The sequence below is a fragment of the Macrobrachium nipponense genome, chromosome 43, assembly GCF_015104395.2.
Source record: "Macrobrachium nipponense isolate FS-2020 chromosome 43, ASM1510439v2, whole genome shotgun sequence".
NCBI lineage: Eukaryota > Metazoa > Arthropoda > Malacostraca > Decapoda > Palaemonidae > Macrobrachium > Macrobrachium nipponense.
The window spans coordinates 50,751,773-50,778,548 of record NC_061104.1 but is presented as its reverse complement, the minus strand read 5'-3'; the positions used below and the strand labels follow the sequence as shown (position 1 = coordinate 50,778,548).

Sequence of the window (26,776 nt, the reverse complement as noted above, 5' to 3'; positions counted from 1 at the left end):
GGACGCACGGCGTCCTACACATCAGGACGCTCTGCAGGACGCTTCTCAGAACGCGCGGCGCCTTGCATATCGGGACGCTTTCCAGGACGATCAACAGTTGAGTCCGAAACGTCAGGATGTTTCTCATGTTAAAGTGTCGAAGTCATCGCGATCTTTGAAGGGCGCTGATGACCGAGAGAAGGATTCGTCTAGTGATCGCTGCCCTACTGATGATGATGAACCAAATGCGTCAGCGTCGTCAAACTATAAGACGTTGACGGACTTACTTAAGAAATTGTTCCCAGATAATTTTCAAGCGCCCGTTCCTTGCTCTCCACCTTCACAATTTGCCTCATCGAAGGCCAGGAAGGCCCCTGGCTTCGTTAAGATGGCCACTTCGCTCTCTGCAAAGAGAGCGTTTAAGAGAGTCCAGGATTGGATGGATTCAAGGAAGGTTAAAGGGAAGACTTCTTTTGCACTTCCTCCATCTAGACTGAAAGGGAGAGCTGGATCTGGTACGAAACAGGAGAAGAAGCAGGATTGAAAGCACCGTCTTTCTTCTCAAGGAGATTTCGCCAATTTGGTGGAACGCTCCAAGGAGGTCTTATTTGTCATCGGCTAAGGTTTTCCTGGACAATGACGGAGACTGATCATCACCTCAAGGGTTATTTAAGACGCTAGAGGTGTTTTTAACTTTTTAGATTGGTGCCATCGGGGCTTTGGATGTACAATCGAGGGAGTCAAGACTCGATTTCGCTGGAAGAGCTTTCGAGTGTATTAGCTTGTATGGATAGAGCAGTAAGGGAGGCTTCTGATGAGTTAGCATCTCATTTTGCTACAGGTCTGCTAAAGAAGAGACTGCTCTCTATTGTAGCTTTGCGGCGAAAGCAGTTTCTCCCGCTCAGAAAGCGGAGTTATTATTCGCCCCTTCTCTACGCACCTATTTCCGCAGTCCATGATTAAGGATCTGTCGGTAAACTTGCAAGAAAAAGCAACAAGGGACCTCTTGACTCATCTTCCAGACGACCTACTCCTCAGGCTTCTACTTCAACAGCTCCAGCACCCAAGAAGAAATTTAAGCCCTTTCGTGGAGCACCTTCCTCTAGAGGTTCTTCAGAGAGGAAGGGGTCCTTCAGAGGTAAGATCTCTTCTATCAAGAAAGGAAAAAATTGACGTTTCTGCCCTTCAGGCACCTGTAGGTGCGAGACTCACCTTATTTGCTCAGGCATGGAGGACGATAGGGGCGGACACCTGGACCCTAGATGTGATCGAGAGAGGATACAAGATCCCTTTCCTCTCTGCACCTCCTTTGAGCACGAAGCCGATAGACCTGTCGCCCGCATACCAGTCAGAGAAGCAACAGATCTTACTCGACCTTCTAGATCAAATGTTGGAAAAGAAGGCCGTAGAGGAAGTCCTGATGCTGGATTCCCAGGCTTCTACAACAGGTTATTCCTGGTTCCGAAGCAGTCTGGGGGATGGAGACCTGTCCTAGACGTCAGCAGACTGAACATTTTTGTAAAGAAAGAAAAATTCAGGATGGAAACTTCTCAGTCTGTGCTAGGGGCCTTGAGACCAGGGGATTGGATGGTGTCATTGGACCTTCAAGACGCTTATTTCCACGTCCCGATCCATCCCCAATCAAGGAAGTTCCTGAGGTTTGTCTTAAAAGGGTGGGCAGGTCTCCAGTTCAGGGCTCTGTGCTTCGGTCTGATACGGCGCCGATGGTTTTTACTTTCCTCATGCGGAATGTGGCGAAATGGCTTCACCTATCGAAGATAAGAGTCTCGCTCTACCTGGACGACTGGCTAATCAAGTCGCCTCGAAGTCAAGGTGCCTGGAGGACCTTCAGACGACATTACAGCTGACAAGAATGGCCCTGGGCCTTATAGTAAAATTACGAGAAGTCCCATCTGATCCCCACGCAGTCCATCGTGTATCTGGGGATTCAGATGGATTCAGCGGGCTTTTCAAGCTTTTCCATCAAAGGAACGTCAGCAGAGATGCTTAGAGAAAGTGTTAGCCTTCTTAGGGAAAGAACATGCTCGGCGAAAGAATGGATGAGTCTGCTGGGAACCATTTCTTCGCTGGAGAAGTTTGTTTCCCTGGGGAGGTTGCACCTCAGGCCACTCCATTTTTTTATGGCAGAAAACTGGAAAAGACAAGAATCTAGACTCGACTTTGATTATCTCAAAAGCGGTCAAGGATCATCTGAAGTGGTGGCAAGATCCGACCAAACTCTCGGAAGGGATGTCCCTCAAGCTTTGAGCCCCGACCTAGTGTTGTTCTCAGACGCCTCCATGGTGGGCTGGGGAGCAACACTAGGAAAGGAGGAAGTGTCAGGGCCTCTGGAGAGGGGAACAGAGGTCCTGGCACATAAACTTAAAGAATTGGAGGCTATTCGGTTGGCTCTTCAGTTCTTCGAAGAACGATTGGTGGGCCGAGTGTCCAGATCAACTCGGACAACACTACGGCTCTCGCTTACATAAAAAAGCAGGGGGGGACACACTCCGATCACTGTTCATGATAGGCGAGAGACATCCTTCTATGGGCGAAAGCTCGAAACATAGTGATCCTGACAAGGTTCATTTCAGGAATTCAAAATGTTCGAGCGGATCTTTTAAGCCGTCGACATCAGATGCTTCCCATAGAATGGACCCTACATCTAGAAAGTTTGTCAAGAGCTATGGAAGTTGTTGTGGGGACGGCCGCTAGTCGACCTCTTCGCAACCTCGAAAACGAAGAGGCTTCCGATTTATTGCTCTCCAGTTCTCGACCCGGAAGCAATAGCGGTAGATGCCATCCTATGGGACTGGACGGGGATGGATGTGTACGCCTTTCCCCGTTCAAACTCCTTAGGAGAGGTAACAAGGAATTTTGTTTTTTTGCGGCGTCGCCAGGAGCGAGAATGACTCTGATCGCCCCCTTTTGGCCCCTCAAGCGATGGTTCACAGGAGGTCATGTCTCTTCTGGTAGACTTCCCGAGAAGGCCCTGACCAGAGAGAGTCGATCTTCTCAAACAGCCCCACTTCGAGAGGTACCACGGAAACCTCTCCGCTCTGAGTTCTGACTGCGTTCAGACTATCAAGAAGTTGGCCAGAGCGAGAGGTTTTTCAAGATCAGTGGCAGAGGCTATTGCCAATGCGAGAAGAGCTTCCTCTCGAGCAGTTTTTATCAGTCGAAGTGGGCTGTCTTCAGGAGATGGTGTATGGAAGAAAAGGTATTTCCTCCTCCACGACCTCTGTGGAACCAATCGCTGAGTTTATTTCTCCTGCATTTGAGAAATGTGGACAAACTAGCAGTGCCCACAATAAAAGGATACAAGAGTTATGCTGTCAGCTGTCTTCCGCCACAGAGGATTAGACCTGACAAATGATAAAGATCTTCACGATCTTTTGAGATCGTTGAGACAACCAAAGTACTACAACCGAAGTTCCATCATGGAACCTTGATGTAGTTTCTAAGGTTTCTTGATGTCGGCTCCCTTTGAACCTCTGCATGCTGCCTCATTGAGAGGACACTACTAGAAAGCGATTTTCCTAACTGCTCTTGCCACGGCAAGAGGGTTAGTGAAATTCAGGCAATTAGTAAAGATGTGGGTTTCAGAGGACACAGTGTAGTGTGCTCCTTGGATCCTAATTTCTTAGCGAAGAATGAGAAACCCATCTAACCCCTCCGGCCAAAAACCTTTGAAATTAAGGGGTTAACAGAGGTTCATCGGACAAGAGCCAGAGAGAGTCCTGCCCTGTCAGGGCCTCTCAAATTTTACATGCAAAAGACCAAAGATTGTCGGGTCCTTCTGAGAACTTATGGTGTTCGTTAAGAGACCCGAATTTCCTATGTCGAAGAATGCACTGGCATTCTTTTTACGGAGCACCATCAGGAGGCCCATGCGTTCCTGCTCGGATGGTGATATGAAGCTTTTTGAAATAAAAGCCCATGAAGTGAGAGCTGTTGCGACTTCAATGGCATTTCGAAAGAATATGGCACTTAATGATATCATTAGCGCTACTTTTTGGCGAAGCAACTCTGTGTTTGCTTCACATTACCTGCGGGATGTGAAGACGGCATATGAGAAACTGCGAGTCGCTAGGACCATACATATCCGCAGAAATGGTGTTGGGGCAGGGAGCAGCACAAATACTATCCTATAGAAAATGGGTAGGTGTGCTTTTTAATTTTGGTGTTGGTTTTTATGGTTGAAGGGTTGGTTGCTTGAGGCGCTTTCCCTTTCTTTAGCCTAGAAGTTTATGGACTAACTTCGATAGGTTAGGTCAGGTGGTGGTTTTTAGCTTCGTTGCCCTCACAGTATGGTCAATATGGTCTAGTTAGTCACATTGTGGGTCACGGCCCCCGTTGACAGAATCATCTAGAGCGCACCAACTACACAGGTCACTACCTTGTGGCAACTCTAGTAAAGCAAAAGCAGACTTCAGTGACAGTAATCAAGAAGTCAGCTATGCTAACAGGTAAGGAATCAAGATGTCAATCATCTGCACTTAGGAGGTTTCCTAAATCCTTCTATTCTGTCCCTTCCCACCATCCAATGTTGGGATTCAGCTATATATATATCTGACAGGTAAAGTTTCATGAACAAAATGTTATTGTTATGATACAATAAAGTTTGTTCATACTTACCTGGCAGATATATATAATTAAAGTACCACACCCACCTCCCCTCAGGGGACAGTGGTATGAAAAATCTGAATAGAAAATGGGAATGATTCTGATATCCGCCTCCCAGCGGCGGGAATGGGTACTAACCCACCTGGCCGCCCACTGCGTGTGCCGTGAGTTTTGAAATTAAATGTCGGACGTCGGAGAATACAGCTATATATATATCTGCCAGGTAAGTATGAACAAACTTTATTGTATCATAACAATAACATATTTTGTTAGTTAAAACTTAAGAAAAACCACTAAAAATTTTCATACTTGGTTTTTTTAATAGTTTTATCACAAAAAGTGCATTTTATGATGAAATTAATAACAAAAACCAGGAATTTGTGGATATTTCTCATAGAAAAATACCGCGAATGCGCGAATTTTCCGCGAATAATGCAGGGAAACATTCCCGAGAGAAATCCGCGAATGTGTGAGTCCGCGAACCCGGAGAACGCGAATACGGGGGGTCCACTGTACTAGCTTTAGATGAATGATTACAATAGACTTAACAATATAAGGATGTAAATAGGATCAGTTGTAGTTCGAAAGAATAGGACCCAAAAATCTCACAGAGTCAGCAGTGGATGAGAATGTCCCTTCACCAAGCAGATCGAAAAGGTGTATCTGATTGCTTGGTTGACCATGGAGTCATATACCATGAGCCTAAGAATAAAGGTAAACAACTGCATACATAAAATGTTGGCATTTATTGAGTATGATGAACGCCATCGTCTTCCCAGTGAAATCTATGGCAAAACCAGATTTGCCAGATTCAATGATGTGTTCAGGCAAAAGATTAAATGAACCCTTGAGACTCCATTGACCAATAGTCAGTCTGGTAGAACCAGAATGGTGCTGAGTAAGGGCAACTGGTCATGAGTGACAGGGTAGGAAAAAACATGACTGGATGGTCATACACATGCCCTTGGCAATCCCAAGCCAGTTCCAAGGAACAAGGATGGTCTGAGGCCATTGGAAATAAAGATTCTTTATGATATTTTGGAGAAGCACAGCATAATGGAGAAGGATTCTACGGCCAGAGATCAAGTTCCAAAACCACAAAGCAGCAGTATCAGAGATGTGTCATCTCAAAGGCAGTTGAAGAAAATGAGAGATTATGCAAGAGAGTAAATGACTTAGTAATTTCCTAACTCACCAACCTGCCTTTACCTACAACTAAGGTATAGTTCCCCAACTCCCCCCTCTGCCTTTAATGGAAACTACCATGCTGATGAACTTGAACAACTGAACTAACTTGTGCTACGATTACTCATGTAAAAGATAAGGTTTATAGTTTTTAAAACAAATTTATTTGATTAGTTTCTAAAAACTGACATATGTATTGGTAATCAAATATTACATACGTACTGGTAATCATCAACATCTCTATACCTGAACACTTCCTGTGTTATGTCTTGGAACATGTTGCAGTTTTTCACTTCACTACCTCCTCTTTATTACTGTCTTTGCATCTGAAAAAAAGAAATATTATTATCCTTTAATCATTTTTAACTGATATATTTTCAGTTTCTGAAGAGAATGAAAAGATTAAAGTGAATTTTGAAAGCTAAATTAAGAAATAATCATGCTTAGTGAAATAAAACCATATGTGTACCTTGCCATCCACCAAAAAACTGCAAATTTGGATTTAAGTATTGGAGTCTTTTATATGGATATATCATTGGTAAAAGTAGGCTTAGTCATTGATGCTTGGTAACACAGTAATTAACTAGTGGCACATGAGTGAAGGGGAGGCAGGGGGTATAGGGGAACCACTCACTTAGCAAACTGTGTCCACTTTTTCCTTCAGCAACAGGGAGAAGTGCAGGATTGGTTAAAAGTGGGTTTTTGATAAAAAAAAATTATATTGACATTTCAAAAATTGCTTCAAAAATTGCATATACATCTATATTATCTTTAATTTCCAATTAGTTCCTATATAAATATATGGTACATAGTTTGATCTTTTATACAAAGGTTCACTTCTTTGGGGAGAAGCATTGTCTAGATTCTGACTGATGTTGATCTCCCATCCAGAAATGTTTGCAGTCCATTCACATATGTAAGCAGGGGAAGAATTACTCCTGGAACCATTTGTACATCCTGGCATATGGGATGTGGAAGATGGTGACCCTGTGCCAAAGTATGACTTGTAAGTATGTAATCATACTTTAGAAAGTATTTAGAACTTTTGGTTTTCCTGTGGAATGGGAAGACCAGCTTGGAAGGTAGCATGTTAGCACAAAATCCTAGATAAGTCTGCTCTACCACCCACCCATGCCTCTTGTTACATGAGTGATGATAAAAGTCACATCTAATATAATAACTACAACAAAAGCCAAAGATTGAAAGCTCTGTTGTGTAATTAACCTGCATCTGGCTTGACCAATACTAGTGAGAATATAGCTGTTGGCTGATGGGTGGAATAAGATGGACTAAGGGAAGAGTGCCAGTAATTTTCCTTCCATCTGATCTTTCACCACCACGACCATGAATCTTAGGTGACATGTTGCTGTGTCCAAAAACTTACCTATATGCAATGTTCCTCAGATAGCAAGGGGTGTTGGTGCTACCAAACACCTGCCTTCAGTACCTGTGACACCATGGAAAAAGTTCCTCCTGAGTGCTAGGAAGGGACCTGTACCCTTGACTTAGTAAATGCTCACTTGGGATATGGAGCTTTAACCTCTCACCAGACAACTTATATGCCTGCTTGATAGCCTTCCAAAGCAAGAATGACGCAGTGTACTGGATGCATTTTTTTCTTGTGCGTGGCCTAAATTGTTGTCCTGCACACTTAGTCCCATAAAACTCATACTGTACCCAATGCCATCTCATAGTAATCATCATCTAGCAAGTCTTAGGAGATGAAATAAAAAAGAATCACATATCCCATCAGTTTCTCCAACAAACTCAAGAAAAATCAAGAACAAAAGGTATCTTCATTCCTCAAGTTCCACACTACATAGGAAAAACCATGCAATTCACCTAATCTCTTTATGACACTAAAGCAGCATGAAAACAGTCTTGAGAGTAATACATACCTTGGTCTGTAGTTTCCCTCAGAGGCTCAAACAGTGCCTGAGTGAGACTCCAGAAGATGGGAATGACAACCATCTCAGAGGCCTAGTTCATGGGGTGGGCAATACTGTTCAAAGCTCATCATCACTAGTGGTAGACTTGAAGCTGCTATCTGTTGAACAGTGGCTCCAACAAAGATACCCCTGACAATACAAACTACAGAAGATGGCTGATTTTGCCTAGTAGACTTGTGTTGTAGATCTGTACTATATAACAACACTTTACTCTCCTGCAAAACATTGTGAGAAAAGCCTCCATTTCTTGCAAGAGACACTGAAGCAATACGAACAACCATGGTACTTCACTCACCACCTCAGTGAGAAAGCCCAGCAGTTCAAGATAACATTAGGCTTTTAGCCAACAAGGAGCTGCCAGGATCATCTTGAGACTCAGAGTGATTAACACTCGGCTGATCACTTGCTGGATCAGACAGATTGGCAGAAAAGCACACACATAGATGGCATTCAAAAGGTGTTGGAAGGCATCTTCAATGCAGCCTAAGGGTCCAGCACTTGAGAACAGAGTATTGGAGCTTCCTGTTTAGCCATATTGTGAACAGGTTGAACATGGGGGTACCAAAACATCAAAGAGCTTCTCTGCTATGTACAGGTGCAAGGACCACTGTCCCAATGGCATGCCAAATATTGAGCTGATCTGCCAAGATAGATGAACCACCCAAGATGCATTTGGCTGATAGCTCAATTGTAGAAAGGGAGAAGGTACAATATATCAGCTAGGGTAGACCGATGAGAAGTAGATTTAGTGGTGGGAGTCAGAGCACCAGCAGCAAGAGGGTAAAAAACACTCTTTATAGTGAAAGAAATGTTACCACTTGAAAAAAAAGGAAGGCACCCACTAGCTCATCTTCTGTCAAGAGCTGAATTCAGCCACTAAGTTAACACCCAACCTTACGCTCAGCACAAGATTAATCCTTAGAACATTTTTACCCTCTGGAAAGAACATCAAATTTATGCAAGTCAGTGTCTTGATGGACATGAATCTAATATAAACATTTCTTATCCCCAGGGTACTTTCTTATGTTCAGATTTCTCAGACAAAATATCATACACTGATTCAGATGCAAGCATTTTCTAAAACATCAAAAAGCACACAGATAAGTCAAAAATATCCAAAAAAGTTAGGAAAATCTACAGAAACAGCAGTCCTGAGCTTCTTAGCAACAACATGCACTCAGCAGAAAGCAAAGGATAAGTGGAGCTTTGTTAACAAAATTGACTGCATCAGCTTGCACAAACAGTTTCTTTAGTATATGACAAGGTTTTGTATGCATAATTGGAAGGAATGTTATTTTCATGATAAAATAAATTTTTGAACATACTCACCTGTAGTTATATATATAAGCTTACGTCCCTGACGTCACGGCAGAATTTCAAACTCGCGGCAATCGCCGATTGGGTAGTCAGGTGCACCACCTGTGCGCCCTCTACCAGGTACGTAGCACCATACCAACTATTCATCAGATCTTCCATGCCCATAGTTTCTAGAGGGGAGGAGGGTGGGAATTTAATTATATATAACTACCAGGTGAGTATGTTCAAAAATTTATTTTATCATGAAAATAACATTTTCAAACATCTAACTCACCTGGTAGTTATATATATAGCTGATTAAAACAACCCTTTGGTGGAGGGTCAGAAACAGCTATCATCGTTGGAATTGACATGAAGTGTTTAATAAAAACAAAACTTACGGGTTTCGTACCTGTTAAGGAAGCTGACTTTAATGATATCCTGTCTCATTGTGTCTGGCTTTCCTTATGAGGTCCAGCGATCCACCCAGGGGGCTGAAGACCTCTTGGAGACTGTCAACCGTTCAAACCTCTATGTGAACTAGACTCCCTACAATACTCTTGTTCCGGGCACTACTAAGGAACAAGTTGATCACCTGGACTAAAGATCAATGATTGTGGAAGACTGCATCCAGTTCTCCACAAACAACCATAACTTTTCAATAGTTCCAAGAGAAGAAAAAGAGTATTGGATTATGGGTTTAAGGGGTAGACCCGTTTCCCACTACTGAAAGAGCTGCTACAAACGGACCTAGTGTGTAGCAGTCTTCATACAAAGTTTTGCACTTGCGTAAGATAGTGCGACGCAAAAACTGACTTTGCTCCTCCAGAATGTTGCGTCCAGGATATTCTGAAAGAGATCTATTTTGTTTAAATGCTACCGAGGTTGCTACAGCTCTAACCTCGTGAGTCTTACTTTAAGTAGCTTCATATCTGCTTCAGTACATGCTGAATGCGCTTCCCTAATTAATTGCCTTATAAAAAAAGGATAGCGCATTCTTCGAACATTTGCAGAGAGGTTTCTTGACCGAACACCAAAGCCCTTCTGAAGTGCCACGTATTTGTCTCGTTCTCTCCAAGTAATGCCTCAGAGACCTTACCGGAACAAAGAACTCTCTCTACTTTCCTCACCCGTGAGATCCGAGAGGCTCGGAATTTCGAATGACTTGGGCCAGGGTTGAGGAGGGGCGTTCGTTTTTGGCTAGGAATCCCAACTGTAGCGAGCAGATGGCTTTGCCCTGTCTGAAAACCTACAGTTTTGCTGAAGGCATGGATTTCGCTGACCCTCTTTGCTGTTGCTAGGCTAATCAGGAAGAGAGTTTTCATGGTGAGGTCCTTAAGGGATGTTTCCTGTAAGGGTTCGAACCTGTCACTCATGAGAAACTTGAGGGACTACATCCAAATTCCAAGATGTTGAGGATTGTATTCTTTCCTTAGTTGTCTCGAAGGATCTAAGAAGATCTTGTAGATCCTTATTATCAGATAGATTAAGGTTTCTATGCCTGAAGACAGCTGCTAGCATGCTCCTATAACCTTGATAGTAGAAGCAGAAAAGTTACGTCTCTTCTTGAGGTATGCAGAAAATCTGCTATCTGAGTCACAGAGGTACTGGAAGAGGAAATAGAGTTGTCCCTGCACCATCCTCTAAAAGTCTCCCACTTCGATTGGTATACCTTAATGGTTGAAGACCTCCTTGCTCTTGCAATTGCACTCGCTGCCTCCCTCGAAAATCCTCTAGCTCTTGTGAGTTTTTCGATAGTCTGAAGGCAGTTAGCTGAAGAGCTTGGAGGTTTTGGTGATACCTTTCCAAGTGGGGCTGTTTGAGTAGATCTACTCTTAACGGAAGGCTTCTTGGGGTGTCCACCATCCATTCCAGTACCTCTGTGAACCATTCTCTTGTCGGCCAGAAGGGTGCCACTAGAGTCATCCTGGTTCCTTCGTGAGCCACAAACTTTTGTAACACTCTGTGTACCACTTTGAATGGGGGAAAGGCGTACACGTCTAGATGTGTCCAATTCAGAAGGAACGCATCTATGTGGATTGCTTCGGGGTCTGGGACTGGAGAACAGTAAGTCTCCATCCGTCTTGTCTGCGCTGTTGCAAAGAGATCTATGCAAGGGCGCCCCCAGATTCGCCATAGACTCTTGCAAACTTCCTGATGGAGAGTCCATTCTGTTGTCAAGACTTGATGTTTTCTGCTCAGGATGTCTGCGTCTCACATTCTTTTCTCCCTGAATGAAGCGTGTTACCAGAATCACGTTTTTTTCCTTTTGTCCAGAGGAGCAGTTCTCTTGCTGCTCTGTACAGAGAGACTGAGTGAGTCCCGCCTTGTTTGCTGATGTAGGCCAACGCCGTTGTGTTGTCGGAGTTGACCTGTACCACTTTGTTCCGGACATACGCTCTAATTCCTTGAGGAGCTAGGAAAACTGCAGTCAATTCTTTCAGATTGATGTGGAAACTTTACTTGCTCCTTGTTCCAGAAGCCCGAGACTTCTAACTTCCCCAGTGTTTGCTCCCCAGCCCGAGTCCGAGGCGTTCGGAAAACAACACTAGGTCTGGGTTCCTCTGCTCTAGGGAGAGGCCTTCCTGGAGCTTGACGGGATCGTTCCACCACTGTAGATAGTGCATGTCGTTCGAAACAGGAATACACATTGACTCTAGTGTCTTCTTCTTGTCCCAATGCTGATTTAGATGAAACTGCAGAGGGCGTAGGTTCAGTCTTCCCAAGGAGACAAATGTTCTAGCGAGGAAAAGGTCCCCAGCAGACTCATCCACTCCCTCGCAGAGCACTTCTGTTTCTTTAGGAAGTTTCTTATTTTCTCTAAAGCTTGTTCCGTTCTCAATGTGACGGAAAAGCCCGAAAAACCTGACTCTGAATCCTCATCCCCAAGTACAAGATTTCCTGGATGGGATCAGTTGGGATTTCTGGTGGTTTATCAGAAGGCCTAGGTCTTCTGATAATCGAATTGTTTTCTGAAGATTCTCCAGACAGTTGCGTAGGAATGGGCTCTGAGGAGACAATCGTCCAGATACAATGAGGCTCTGATGCGTTTTCTTGTGTAGCATTGCTGCTACGTTGCTCATAAGTTTTGTGAAAAATTTGAGGTGCGGTATTTAGACCGAAACAAAGAGCTCGGAATTGAAATGTTTCTGTCTTGTAAACAAAATCTTAGGTACTTCTGGAGTTTGGGTGGATCGGGACGTGAAAATAAGCATCCTGGAGATCCAACGAAACATCCAGTCGTCTCGTCTGACTGCAGCAAGAAACTGATTTCGTTGTCTCCATAGTGAATTTTGTTTTCTTCACGAAAAAATTCAGGGAACTCACGTCCAAAAATCGGTCTCCATCCGCCCGAGTTCTTGGGGACCAGGACTAAACGATTGTAAAACCCCGGAGATTCCAGGTTCTGAACTCTTTCTATTGCTTCCTTCTGATTACATAGAAACCTCTTGTTGTATCGCTAGAGTCTTGGACTCCTCTCTGTACTTGGCTGACAGATCGATCGGTCTTTCTGCTAAGGGGTGGGGGGTTTTTTCCAGAAAGGGATCTTGTATCCTTCTTTGAGAAGCTGAATAGACCAAGGATCTGCTCCCTTTTTCTCCCATGTTTGCCAGAAATTTTTGAGTCTGGCTCCTACCACTGTCTGAAGAAGAACTTTGTCAGACTTTATTACTTCCTCCTCTGAAGCCTCTTTTCTTGGAGTTTTTTGTAATAGGTCTTGCATTCCTCTCCTGAGGATCTACCTCGAAAGGCCGAGAACTACGTGGTGAGGAGTGGTTTCTTTAAGTTTCTGTCCTGCAAAACTTGACGGAACAACTCTCCTTGCTGCTTTAGTCATCAGATCTTGTGTCGTTTTTGAGTCAGAGCTGAGGATACTTCTTTTACCAAACTATGTGGAAAAAAGATGAGTCGAAGGGGAGACGAAAAGCAGTTCCGCTCTCTGAGTGAGCGTTACTCCACTCGAAAGAAAAGAACAAAATTGGGCCCTTTTCTTCAAGATTCCAGCTGAGAAAAGGGCTGCTAGCTCGTTCGACCCTCTCGAAGCGCTTTGTCAATGCATGACATAAGGTGAACGAGTTCTTCCGTTTTGGTAGACTTCAAGTTTTCATTTTTCTTCCCAACGAACCCAGAGTCCAGTCTAGGAAGTTAAAGACTTCGAAGGCTCTAAAAATCCCTTTGAGGAGGTGGTCCATTTCAGAGGAAGACCAAAACACTTTCGTCTTCCCCATGGCCGTCCGACGAGAAGAGTCCACAAGACTAGAGAAGTTCCCCATGGGAAGAAGCTGGAACTCCCAAACCTAGGACTTCCATGTCGTACCAGATGCTGGATCTGGAAGCTAATCTGGCCGGAAGAAATGAGAAAGCTGTTTTTCCCTGGTCTTTCTTAGAGTCCATCCATTCCTTCATTAAGTTTCAAGGCTCTTTTCGAAGAGCGCGATAATACCATCTTCGTAAAGTCGGATTCTTTAGAAGCCTTCCTAAAGTGAACTCTGAAGGTGGAGAACGAGGGGCAGCTGGCACTTTAAAACTTTCTGGAAAAAGTTCCGCAAAAACTTTCATAAGCCTTTTAAGATCTGCTGAAGGTTTGTAGATCTGTTTGATATTCTTCCTCGGAAACGACTTGCATCTGATCAAAAGGAGAATGGGGGATGTCTTCATTCCTTTCTTCTGATTGAGACACAACTGATGTAGCGATGTCATGTTGCGTTTGTGCATCCTGCTGTCCAGTTTCTTGATGCCTGGAGTCCTTGTCGTCCAGTACCTTGATGCCTGGTGTCCTGGCGTCCTGTCTCATGACGATTTTCGTCCTGGCGTCTTGCTTCAAGACGTTTTTCGTCCTGGCGTCTTGCTTCAAGACGTTTTTTCGTCCTTGCGTCTTGCTTCAAGACGTTTTTTCGTCTGGCGTCTTGCTTCAAGACGTTTTTCGTCCTGGTGTCTTCCTTCCAAGACTTCTTTCGTCCTGGCGTCTTGCTTCAAGACGCTTATCGTCCTGCTGTCTTGCTTCAAGATGTTTTCATCCTGGCGTCTGTTTCAAGACGTTTTCGTCCTGTCGTCGTGCTTTTAAAACGTTTTTCGTCCTGGCGTTTAACAGTAAGAGTAGCAGGTTGATATGACTGCATAGAGGAGAGTTTCTGCTTAAAATCTTTGCAGTACGGAAAACTGTGGAGCTTCTTGCTGCTGGGAACAGACTAGAGAAGTTTGCAAAGTCAATCTCTCTCTCTTCATTCTGTTCGTCTTGAGATGAAAGGCCTGAAGAAGCCAATCCGAAGGAGGAGCAGGAGCATGCACTGAAGGCATCCAATCGTCCGATGCTTCCTTTACTCCTACCAAAGACGACGGCCGCCTGTGCGGTATCTTACGTCTTATATTGGTAGGAGAGCAAACATCGGAGACGAAAGGGAAGCGAACAGGAGTTGTAGCACGCACCGAAAGTCCTCCCTTCGTCCGATCCTTCCTTACTTCCTGCCAAAGACGAACGGGCCGCTTGTGCGACATCATGCGTCTTGATTTGGCAGGAGAGCAAGCATCGGAATTCTCAAAAGAGAAACGATCCGGAGTTGCAGTTTGCACCGAAGGTTTCCCCCTTTCCAATATTTCCTTGCCTCCTACCAAAGACGATGGTCGCCTGTGCGACGTCTTACGTCTTAATTTGGTAGGAGAGCAAATATCGGAACCTGAAGGGAAGCGCTCGGGGCTGCTCCAATGACTACATCCTGGACGCTCTTGACGTATATCGTCCTGGCGTCCAGTATCAAGACGCTCGGCGTCCTGGGATTTCCTTTTAATGGGTCTGGATTTAGAAGCTGACGCCAGCCCCGTCTGGGTACTGCGTCGTCAGAAGACGAAGAAAACACTTTAACCTCGCCTTTCCTATAGCGAGGGTGAGCGTCCTGGGGATCGTCTACAGGTACGCTCAGAGGGGGAAGACCCGCTCGGGAGCTTAAACCTCTCGCCTCCCTTCGTCGGTCGACTTTCCTTCTCACATGGGGTTGGTGAGCTTGGAAGAGGTCTAGGACTAGGAGCACGACAAGTCCGAGGCGCGACCCTCCACTGCACTTGCACTAATTTCACTATTCACTTTAATATCTCTCAATATTAGACCATAATTTATCCCTGTCTTGTGCCAGGGATTCTAACCCGTTGACCAAGGGCTTGAATGGCCGTCATCATGTCCTGTAATGATGGACTTTTACCTGTTTCTGAAACTGGATTTGGTAATGATACAACAGGAGGAGGATCAATAGGATTATCGAGGGATAGAGAACTATCTATTCCTTGACTGTCTATGGAGGAGCGAGACAAGGTCTTCTTCGCTCTCCTTATCCTATCCTTCTCTAATTTACGCACATAGCGGTAATATTCAATCCATTCAGTCTCAGGCAAGCCCACACATTCATCACATCTATCACCATCTCACAAACTTTTCCTCTGCATTTACTACAAATAGAATGAGGATCTAAAGAGGATTTAGCAAGTCTAGTCTTGCAACCTTTCACACACATTCTCAAACTTGAAGCAGAATCAGACATGATGAGAAATCAAAAAGAGAGATCAAAAACAAGCAAAGGTCAAACCACAATATCGAAACGAAATCAAAATCCAATCAAGCGAAAGCCAAAGCCAAAGTGTACTTCACAAATAATACTGCAAAAGACACGGGCTAAACAACGAGCGAAGTTCCAACGATGTCACCGTAGCGGCGGCAGGGAAGATCTGAGGAATAGTTGGTATGGTGCTACGTACCTGGTAGAGGGCGCACAGGTGGTGCACCTGACTACCCAATCGGCGATTGCCGCGAGTTTTGAAATTCTGCCGTGACGTCAGGGACGTAAGCTATATATATAACTACCAGGTGAGTTAGATGTTTGAAAAATGGTTTTTCTGTTAATTTTTATATGTGATTCTGACAAACTTTATATTCATTTCCTTTATAAAGAATAGAATAAAATATAGAATTAAGGCCACCATCCTAAATCTATTAAAGAGAATGAAACGCAGTGAAAAACCATACCCTTAAGGTCAGATCAATTTGTGGGTGTCCCAGGGTAATGAAGCCCTCCTCACCAGTCAGTTAGGACCAGGCATCTAATGTTAGGTCAGGTTTTTGTCTATGCCTGTTTTCCATTGCATTTTGTTCATACTCCCGCCCAAATATCCTAGTTTTCCGCTTCGGTTTCCGATTATCATTACATATTGGGTGGCTGTAGTGGGTTAACAAAACTTTTCTGTCTTATCAGAATCACATAAAAAAACTATCAAAAAATAGACCACGTTTCGCCAGTATTAGAATGAACACTTTAATATTAAATATATATAGAAAGATAAGCATTGGAAAAATATACTCATGTGTTTTCCAAGATATATGAATATCATAATCAATACACTCTAGTTACTAGTAATGTGAAAGATGGCTGTTCAAGGATTACTAGGTTAACTGGGATCCTACCTAGGATAACATACAGCAACATAGTAACTAATAACACTTGGTTTCAGACTAGGCTGTTAGGCTACCCTAAGAGTTTCATGCCATGGGTTTTTGTAAGTTATTAGGTATTTACACTTGGTTTAAAACACATAATTAGTGTATTAGCTAAAACAGTGCTACCTACTACTAATTGGGTTTCATTCTAGAATTGGCGATCTAATAATGCAGAAATCTTCAAAAATGTGCAGTTACAAAGGTGTGAATTTGTTAGTGTCTTAAAATCATTGTAAAGCTACGGTCAGCAATTGCTGCTCCTTAAGTCAACAACCACTCCCCTCTGGTTCAGTTACTAGGGTAAAAACCACATGGTACAGGGGTGGACCATGTACGATCAATGTGTACAACACCAAAAAAAGTACATTATAACGCGTCCTGACATCGGAGATGGGCATCAGACGCGACTTGTTGTTGGTGAGAAACGGAGCTAACGACCTCTACTCCGGTGTCAGGACGTGTTATAATGTACTTTTCTTGGGGTTGTACACATTGATCGTACATGGTCCACCCCTGTACCATGCGGTTTTTTACCCTAAGTACCTATCAGTTTATGTGCAAAACGGGCACCTTGTTTAGTACCAGGCCCGTGCGAGTTGATGTAAAAACTTGAATAAAAGATGGTAAACATCCTAAGCTCAAACAAAAGGCACAAGCAAAAGTCGGTAAATACTGCCTAAGGTAAATACCTAGCCTATAGCCTAGGTACCTACCTATGGTCGTCTTCTGGCAGAAACCAGGCCGCGGACCGCGGTAGTAGTCTCTAGTTTTACTATTAGTCTTGAAATTGTTCTTATGTCAACGTTCCTAAAGCTAAAGAGACATACTACTATAGCCTAGTACCTAACCTATCCGACGTCACGAAACGACTTTAGGAAATTTTAATGATTTTCTACGACATTTTCTCGAAGTTTTGATGAGTGACTGATGAATTTGACATCCTTAAGTTTAGGGCCGGGTTAAATCAAGTAGGAATCGGTATCCAAGGCTAGGATTGCTAATTGGTTATGCAAGTTAAAGTAGGTACCTATTCCATAGGTAGCTACGGTAGCCCATCTTCCTTTTTACAAAAGGTAAGGCCATTCCCCCACTAGCCTATCATTGGATAGCCTATGAAGTTGCTAGGCATGACGGATATGATGGATTTACCAAACATCTGAGTCATTACACGTCAAAAACTACCTTAGACCCGATATTTCACCTTACCTAGAACGAACAGTTTAAATTTAAATATTTACCATGTTTGTTACTTAAGACCTTGTTTACATTGGAGTAGTACAAGCGAGTTCAGTTGGCAGGTATTGCCTTTGTAACGGCACCCGAGTAATAAGTGTAGCCGTAGTATGAGGACTTGCTATTGTAAATCTTCCCGTCTCTTCTCAGATTTCTGTTGTTATATTTTTAAAAGATCTATTTTGCCTGTGGATTCATATACTTTAGACAGATTTTCGTATTTTCACTTTAATTTTGACACCGATCTACAAACACCAAAATATAGGGAATTATTTAGTTTCCATCATTGTGCACGATAGCAAATGTCTCAGAAGATGGTATCATACAATCATAAAAGGTAAAACCTATTGCTGAGATAGTAGGAAAAATATATAGGTGATGTTTATACCCAAAGTGTAGAAACCAAAAACTTAAAGACTAATTCATAGGATGATAATAAAGCAATGTATATATCGCCAAGGCAACCTAATCGCCAGAGACACAATTCCCATTTTGAATTGTGACTTTAGAATATTCAGTAATTAGAGAGAAATGGCACTGCCAAAATACGCGAATACTTAGCAAATAGTTAGACTGGTAAATTTCTGCTAAAAGAATCTGGCTAAGGAGCTACATGAAAGATGGGTAAAAAAATTTAATTAAATGCTGACACCTACATTTGAACTTTCATCTTTTATGAAAAGCAAATAAACTGGTGTGAAGCAGGAGCCATTTGCTCCAAATTCCTGGAACCGTGAAGTGTCTCTAGTTGACTTAATCAGTAACCCTCTTAAAAATTATTCCACTTAAACTGTATTATACTCTGGTATGAAGGACCTCCTGAAATATACAGATAATAGCAAAGGCGTAAGTGGAGTAGTGATACATGATAATGATTAGACTTAGAATAGGTGTTGGAGACGATACACTGGAATAGTTTAAGATGTATCCCAGTATTAGGCATCTTATTAGAACTTTTCAGGTCTTTTTGCTAAGCTATTAGTACCTCAGGGCATTGCCCAATGATTGGCACTTTTTAGCATAAACAGTACACCATCGAATGATCATGGATTATGAACAAGTAAAGTGTAATTTCGGTTCATATGATATGTAGTTTTACTTAGGTATGGATAATTCTAACGCTATTGTAACCTAAATATGGAAATAAAAAATATCAAGTGTTGGAAGAACAGGGAAGATAAACAATTTGCGATTAATAATTTCATTAACAGTGTTAAGATAATCATAAAGGAGCTCGAGATAACATTAAAATACTAAATAAAAAAGTAGAAACAAAAGATACCGAGGTGTAGATTGTATTGTAAACTAAATCAGAAATATGAGGAGTCTTGACTTCTGTAATATGTAATATATATATATATATATATATATATATATATATATATATATATATATATATATATATATCATATATATATTATATATTACAGAAGTCAGGACTCCTCATATTTCTGATTTAGTTTACAATACAATCTACACCTCGGTATCTTTTGTTTCGACTTTTTTATATAGTATTTTAATGTTATTCCGAGCCTCTTTCTTCCTTATATATATATATATATATATATATATATATATATATATATATATACATATATACCATATATATATATATATATATCTATATATAGATATATATATTATAATATATATATATATATTATATATATATATATAATATATATATATATATATAATATAATATATGATATATATAGGAAGAAATTATGAAAATATACTGTCAAAAACATAAATACAGTATGGTCACCAATTAATGGAGCCAAAATGCAGCAGAAAAACTGGTAAACGGACCTTTGAATACACAACACCCTGCCTGTCCATTTCTTTTAGTGTAACTAAAAAAGATGCGAAGACTTAGAGACATTTAAGAACAAATAAGAAACTGACTTAATAAAAAAGTTACGACACAAAAGTTTCTGATGACATCATGCGGTGATTTTTCTGGTATACTAAATGCAAAAGGTTATAATACAAACATTGCTTGGGTATATATTTCATGTAAAAACTGTATCAGAGTAGTGCAATGAAAAATTCTCTTCAAATACGTGAATGCCCTTTCTTAATTCGTGGTGCTGTACTTTGATGGTCAACTGTTTATCTGTAATTGTATTAAAGAAAATAGTACTCAAGGCAGCATATGGGGGTTCAATCTGTCCTGGTGCTTGATTTCTGTATGATAGATTTTCCTTTATGAATGGAAAAGAACATTTTTGACAAAGGGAGCCTGTGAATATATATCAAAGCTTCCTGTTTCAACAATGTTCATTTACATCACGTAGCAGCAATGCCAAAATCGAGTTAACGGGCGATGTTTTGCTGTTCAGTGAGCTTTGTAGAGAATAAATTGAAAACAGTAAGAAAACTATACTGACTGAATAGATAAAAAAAGGTATTATAACAGCTATAACTGACAGTACATTAAACTACATAGTAATGCAAGCTTGCAATGTAAAAACACGTACGAGGATATTAAACAAAAGGGAAGGCAAAAACGAAATGACGAAGTAAGAAGAATTTACAAACTAATCTAACAATTTCTGTTTAGTTTATAATATCGTAGTTATTAATTTTGTGTATTTTTATTTACATTTAATTTCCGTTTTTAAGTTCCCCTTTTTATACCATAATCGTACGCAAGTATATTTTTACCTTAGCGTCTTATTACTTGTGCCATTCTATTAAAATTGAAAACGGAAATGAATGAATGAACATAGCTAAGAGCTACTTATTGGAACGAAACTTCAACAAGTAGTAAAACTGCAAAGTACAATTGAAAGAGACGGAGAGCAGTTAAAGAGATGATAGGCTCTTGCTACTACTGTTATTATTGTTTATCCTTTATAGGTAAATGTCTTGGATGAAAACGAAGAAAAGGGAGCCAATCAGAACCTAAATTTGGTTTTTATCTTCGTTGTTATTGGTAGTTTTCTTATGACATTTTCCAAGTGTTGCTTGACGGTAATACTTGTCAATGACAAGTAGGTAGCTGCCCATGAAAGCGTAGAAAGGACACGCAATGGTTCTCCTGAGCAAGAAAATCCCTCTTAGACCTTAAATTCCAACCGTGGCACGAGACATCTAACCTAAGCCTGTAGCCAAGTAGGCTTAATTAATGCAAAGATGGAGAAATCGTTACTCGCAATTCACAGGCCCAGGCCTACTGTAGGAATCCATGGGAGGCCGAGGAAGAAATTGTTATTGTTGACGGGATTCTTTCTCGTGATGATGTGGGTGTGGCTGATCATCTTGGCCTATGACACTTTTAGGACATGTGACCCCCAGGTGAAGTTTTTCAATAGGCTCAACTCCTGGTATCGACGTGGAGAATTGAGTACAGGTGAGTTCAGCGTGTGCCCAGGCCTAGTCTATTATAGCTATACTATCCTACACGCGCTTGTCACGGCTGACAGTTGCCAAGATTTATAGTTCCGCACGGACTGCAAGGAACATACTAGTACTAACCGTGGATACGACATCCACTAGGGATTGGGGTGTCCAATGTATTTCGCCGTTTTTAGTACTGGCCCCCGGCGGTTAATTACAGCTACTAATTACGGTTGTCCGAATAAATAGTATTACTTAAAATTCTTGTTCCGGAGATAAAACTGGATAGATAACCGCAACTGCTGTAGTCTAGGCTGCCGCGGAATAGTACCCTAGATCTACCGGTAGCTACTCTGTGGGTAGGTCTATTTTCAGATGCTAAAATGGCCTAGGCATATACTAGGTCTGCCAAGATATGTCTTAATGTGAGTTTGCATATTTTGGTGGACATTCAGGGTAAATGACCGAGCGGCGACATAGTGGTCACCTCTAGCCGGACGCGGCCACCTTCCCGAAAAAGTGCTTGAATTCGCTGCCATGAGCATCAGTCAAGAGTTGTGGCCCATCGAGGCAGCACACCGAGACCTCTACACTCCTCTCCGCTTTGAACTAAAGTGTTTTCTCCTAAATTACAAAGTAATGGCATAATTCAAACGCTTTTTTTGGGAAGTTGCCGCGTTCCGAGAGAGGTGGCTGCTATGTCGGCGCTCAGTCATTTACCCTATTTCCCACCTGTCGATTGATACTAATAAAACCAAATGTAAAATTGAAAACTACCAGCTAGGTCTATCATTGCCTGGTTCCTGCCAGTCACCGACCGGAATATCTACTGTCTTCGATTTATGATTTTGCTTATGTTTCTTTGTTTTTATGATTTACTGTCTTTTTAGTTATGCTTTTAAGTTTGTCCTCAAGGGGCTGGTATTAAATATGGTATTCATTTTGCGCATAAACTGGTACTACCTGACTCAAGTCAAACCACAATGACCATGAACATGTAGGTAGTACATTTACGGTGTTGTTGCTTTCCTCACATTTGATTCATAAACCTTTGACCTAAGTTGGGATGTAATGCAGATGTGGCAAAAATGCTGTCATATCTTCCTTAGACCAGGTCAGTAATTTTATAGGAAAGGGGCGCATGGGCTTTTAAAAAAGTAGTTACCTAGAGTTACGGAGAATAGTGTATAGAAATTCCTTGATACTAGTCATTAAGTGAGGAAATGTTTATTAGTCCCAAAAAACGTCACTTTAAAATTTAAAAACTCGTGAAAAAATCTAAGTCAGTGGAGCTACATCTCTCACCGAGTCAACTACAGACTGATGTCTGTGTCTGCGCGCGCATGCAAGGAATTAAAAAAAAATAAAGAAGTGACTAATGCAATACGTACATGGTAAACCCTTTTTACTTCCCTATTTCTCCATGATCCATTCTTACACAAAGAGTATGGAAAATTTTCTTGCATGGTTATTTTGTTCTTCATAATCATGGCAGTAGCTTCTACAAGTGTTCTTGTGGAAAACTTACCTTGGTAATTCTAAAGAATAGTTCCACAAGGACTGCAAGGAACATAACAGCGAATACGACATCCACTAGGGATTGGGGTGTCTAATTTATTTCACCGTGTTTAGTACTGGCCCCTGGGGGTTAATTACAGTCGTCCGAATAAATATTACTTAAAATTCTTGTTCAGGAGGTAAAACTGCATTGAAAAACCGCATTGTTCCGATACGTAATACAAACCCTCGGTCTTTAACAATAGGAAGTAGCTAGCGCAGCTGGAACGGTCGTAAGCTTCGAACAAGGGGAGAACGGTAGTTAACTGCTTGTCCGATCGTCGCGCGCCGCGCGACTGGGAGGTAAACAAATCACTTTTGCTTTCGGCCGCGGGTGTGAAGGACGTGTTCGTCATCGCTCTCTGCCCGCTTCATCGTCGTATGCTTTGTTTATATTGTGTTTTCTACTAATGGTTTGTTTGACTTGAAAATGAAACTGTAAGTACACTGTTTTCATTTTCATTACTTAATTATGAACCCTTGAGTTATGTCTCGGTGCCGAGGACGGGCACGCTCGCGCCGAGTCATGTATTTGGGCGAAGGGTGTAATTGAAAAATGTAAGTACTTTTTTCATTATATTTTTGCCCTGTGCGTTCGTTACCGGAGAGTGTGATTGCGCTCGGCACGAACTTTTAAGTTTGTATAATAGAATGCAATGAAAGTGGATTCGCAATTGCATATTCTTTTCATTTTCATTTATTGGTTGCATGAATTTAATCTGGATCAATTTTCGTTCTTACCCGGGAATTGATCCTTACGATTTTTATGTGAAATGAAATCGCAAGTGCAGTATTCTGTTTCATTTTCATATATATTTATGATAGCATCATATTATTGGATCAAGTTTCCGTTCTTACCCGGGAATTGATCTTTTCTCCTTTAAGTTCTATGAAGTGAATCGCAAGGGCAGTATTCTGTTTCATTTTCATATTACTTTGCACTCTGTGCTGGGGGTGGGGGAAGCGAAGGTCTGCCAGGAAGTCGTCGGAAAGCTCCCGCGACTCCCTTGGTAGCCGATTCTTCGTCTTCCTTCCTGCCCCCCGCTCAGCTTCTTCATTGTATTTTGTATTTGGGGTCTTCCTTGCGTTCGGATGGGGCATGTCTTCCCCCCGGGCGTGAGGGAACCCCTCTTACTAATCTATCTATGTTACCGCAGGTGCTACATCCGTGGGAGACGACCTTGGATGTAGATGTAGATTCCTCACGAGGTTGTACTCGTTGTCGGGGGCGCAGAGTGCTCCGCAACGAGCCCTGTGTAACGTGTATGCATTCGTCAGAGGCGCAGTGGGTGCTGTACGAGGACACAAGAAGTCATCGGAAAGTCCAGTGACTCCTTTGGTAACGGACGTCCAGTTGTACTCGGGTCTTCCGTCCGGCTTCTGGGGTGGGGTTCTCTCCCCCCAGGCGCGAAGGAAGCCCCTCTAACTAACCCGACTGTTTGCTTCCGCAGGTTGCCATCAGCGAGGACGACCTGGAACAGGTGTGGGAGTCGCTGGGACTGCAGGGGTTGATTCAGCGGTTGGCGGGGTCGGCAGTGGTCACTCATGATACGGTAACCACTACAACAACCACAATCTCGACACCAGCATATGGGGGGGGGGAGATGTCACCGCACCTGGTGTACACACCACATGTCATGTCCGGTAACACCCACGGCTGCAATCCAGAACCAATTCCTGCCGTGCCAATCAGGAGGTGCGGTGCCACCGCACCTGGGTTCTTTGTATTGCCGACCCCGGACTGCCGCTGCCCAAAGAGTACCCCTGGACTGCCGCCAGTGCCGAGGATGACGGTAGCGGCCGACAGGACGCCTGTCTCTCCTGTGGTGATCTGCCGTGCCTGCCGTACCTGTTGCTGTCCCAGCCGCTCATTCCCTTCGATCAGGTGCCTGCTGCTCATTCACTTTCAGATGTTCCTGCTGTTCCTGGACCTGTTCCTGTTGTTCCTGCTGTTGGTGATGCTGTCACAGTCTCAGGTCTTTCCGGACAGGTGCAGTCGGGCCCTGTTGCTTCGGCAACTGCCCCGGACTCCCTCCTGGATGGAAGACCTGAGCCTGTCCTGCGGAGCCTGGCGAAGAAGAAGAAAAGAAGAAGAGAAGAAGGTGTCGTCGTCGTCTTCGTCGTCTTCTCGTCGTCCGCTGCCTCTCCTTCCCCTTCGACTTCTAAGGCCAAACAGCCGAAGAAGAAGAAGGTTGCCTCCTTCCCCCCTAAAAGACTCCTTCGGGATCTTCTAGGGCCCGGCTCGCTCAGGCGAGCTGGGGAGCTCTTCTGCTGGTCCTCCTGTTCCTTCTGGAACGGGGCCCGTCGCTTCTTCGCAAAGAAGAAGTCGACGGGGACCAGAGGGCACCAGCCTCGGCTGGTGCGTCCTCACCTGGTGCTAGCGGGTCTGCCGCTAAACCAGGTTCCGTCTCGGCCGCTTCTCGTTCGCGAGAAGCACCGAGTGGACGCTCTTCCAAGAAGACCGTCCAGCCAAAGTTTTGACGCCCGAGCTCGCTCGCCGTCAAGACAGCGGCGCGGAGCAGAAGACTGGCGAGAGTCGTGGCACACAACTCTCGCCAGGCCAGTGGACGCTCTCGCAGCGATCCAACTGGCTGCTCGGAGGCTAACGTGACGCCGATGAGGACGCTGGCCGGTCTCGACGCGCTACAGAGCCTAGCAGGTCACCCGTCCGCCGCTCCCGATGGGACCGGGCGGAGACGGTGACCAGCGGCAGCTCGCCTGACGCTAGAGATCGGTCTCGACGTTCTCAGCCGAGCCAATCGCCCCAGGCGAGCGGTAAGGCTAGGCCTGCTGCTCGACCGTCACCGCGGGTTTTGACGATCAGCAGCAGCCCTCCACGCACGCTGGTCCCCTGCCAGCGAGGCGAGCAGGGGAGCGTCAGGTCTGCCTCTCCCATAACGGGTTGAGGCGAGGAAGGGGTCCCCAGCGGCCGTCCGGTACCAGCCACGGCTGGTACCAGCGGCTCGACGCGCCGAGAGACGCTCGCCGGTCTCACCGTGACAGCGAGCCCTAGCAGGTCACCTGACGCCGCTCCCATCGGACCGGGCGGAGACGGTAACCAGCAACAGCTCGCCTGACGCTAGAGATCAGCGTCGACGTTCTCAGCCAAGCCTCTCGCCTCAGGCGAGCGGCAAGGCTAGGCATGCTGCTCGATCGCCACCGCGGGTGACGATCAGCAGCAGCCCTCCAAGCACGCTGGTCCTGCCAGCGAGCTAGGGGGGAGCGTCAGGTCTGCCTCTCCTGTACCTTCAACCTCCTAGGGCTACGCCGGGAGGGAGCGAGGTACCTATGAGTGATCGCGAGAGGTGCGCCGCTCGCGACCCCGCAAAACGGGCTATGACGCCGTATGGACCAGGCACGGTTCTAGGACCGACCAGGACATACGCGCAATTAGCTGGAGGCGATCCGTCAGTCTGCCGCTCTTCCTCCTTCTGAAGGAGAAGTATCTAGGGATCTATTCTTGTTGGAGGGACTGGACGGTACTACTCCGCAAGACGTGGTTACTCCCGAGATACAGAGGAATTTGCAGAAGTCATTAAGCTGATTCGTCAGCATAATGACCCTGCGGAAGGATTGCCGCTCCCACCAGCAGAGCCCACGTCTCTGCTCGATCGTTTTGGGGCCCGAGAGGGAACCCAAACCGACGGTGGGTCTGCCGCGATCGGAGCTTGCCGATTCTGTCTCGAACCATTGTCTCTCGTCTCCGGACAAGAAGGCTGCTCTCAGTTTCTGGCCGGTCGATCAAGCTACTTCCACCTCCTCTACTGCGACAGCGGCGTTTTCTACGTGTCCTTCGGACACCGTATTTAAATACTCCTTCGGTCCTCCTGAGAGGTTTCGACCTCGACGAGGACCTGGAATGAGTCGGAGGACGGTTCGGCTCTCTCCTGTCAGGTGTCGATCAGCCCCACCCAGACGACGTTCACAGTGGCGGCAGACCCTTACCTACAGTGAGAGTTCGTAACCCTCCGCGGGAAAACGTTTTCCTCCTGACGATACGTTTTCCCAGACTCTGAGAGGCCATCGCCGCAAGGCGATGCTGCTCCTACTCTTCTCCAACTGCTAGTTTCCACTGGGAAGGCGAGCGAGTATCCAATTCCTTCCCCATTCCCTCTCTCCTTACGGC

At 44.0% G+C, this 26,776-nt stretch overlaps 1 protein-coding gene and 1 pseudogene across 1 annotated transcript in view; one reads left to right on the top strand and one right to left on the bottom strand.

The window, feature by feature from the left end:
* The window catches only part of LOC135213920 (cartilage acidic protein 1-like), a 34,588-nt gene extending 16,759 nt beyond the window's left edge, over nucleotides 1-17,829 (bottom strand). The window contains 2 exon segments of the mRNA XM_064248014.1: nucleotides 6,037-6,116; nucleotides 17,754-17,829. Coding sequence (XP_064104084.1) covers nucleotides 6,037-6,068 — 32 coding nt within the window. The 5' untranslated portion in view covers nucleotides 6,069-6,116; nucleotides 17,754-17,829.
* A 2,783-nt stretch (nucleotides 17,830-20,612) lies between these two features.
* LOC135213733 (chitinase-3-like protein 2) overlaps nucleotides 20,613-26,776 on the top strand; it is a 239,599-nt pseudogene continuing 233,435 nt past the window's right edge.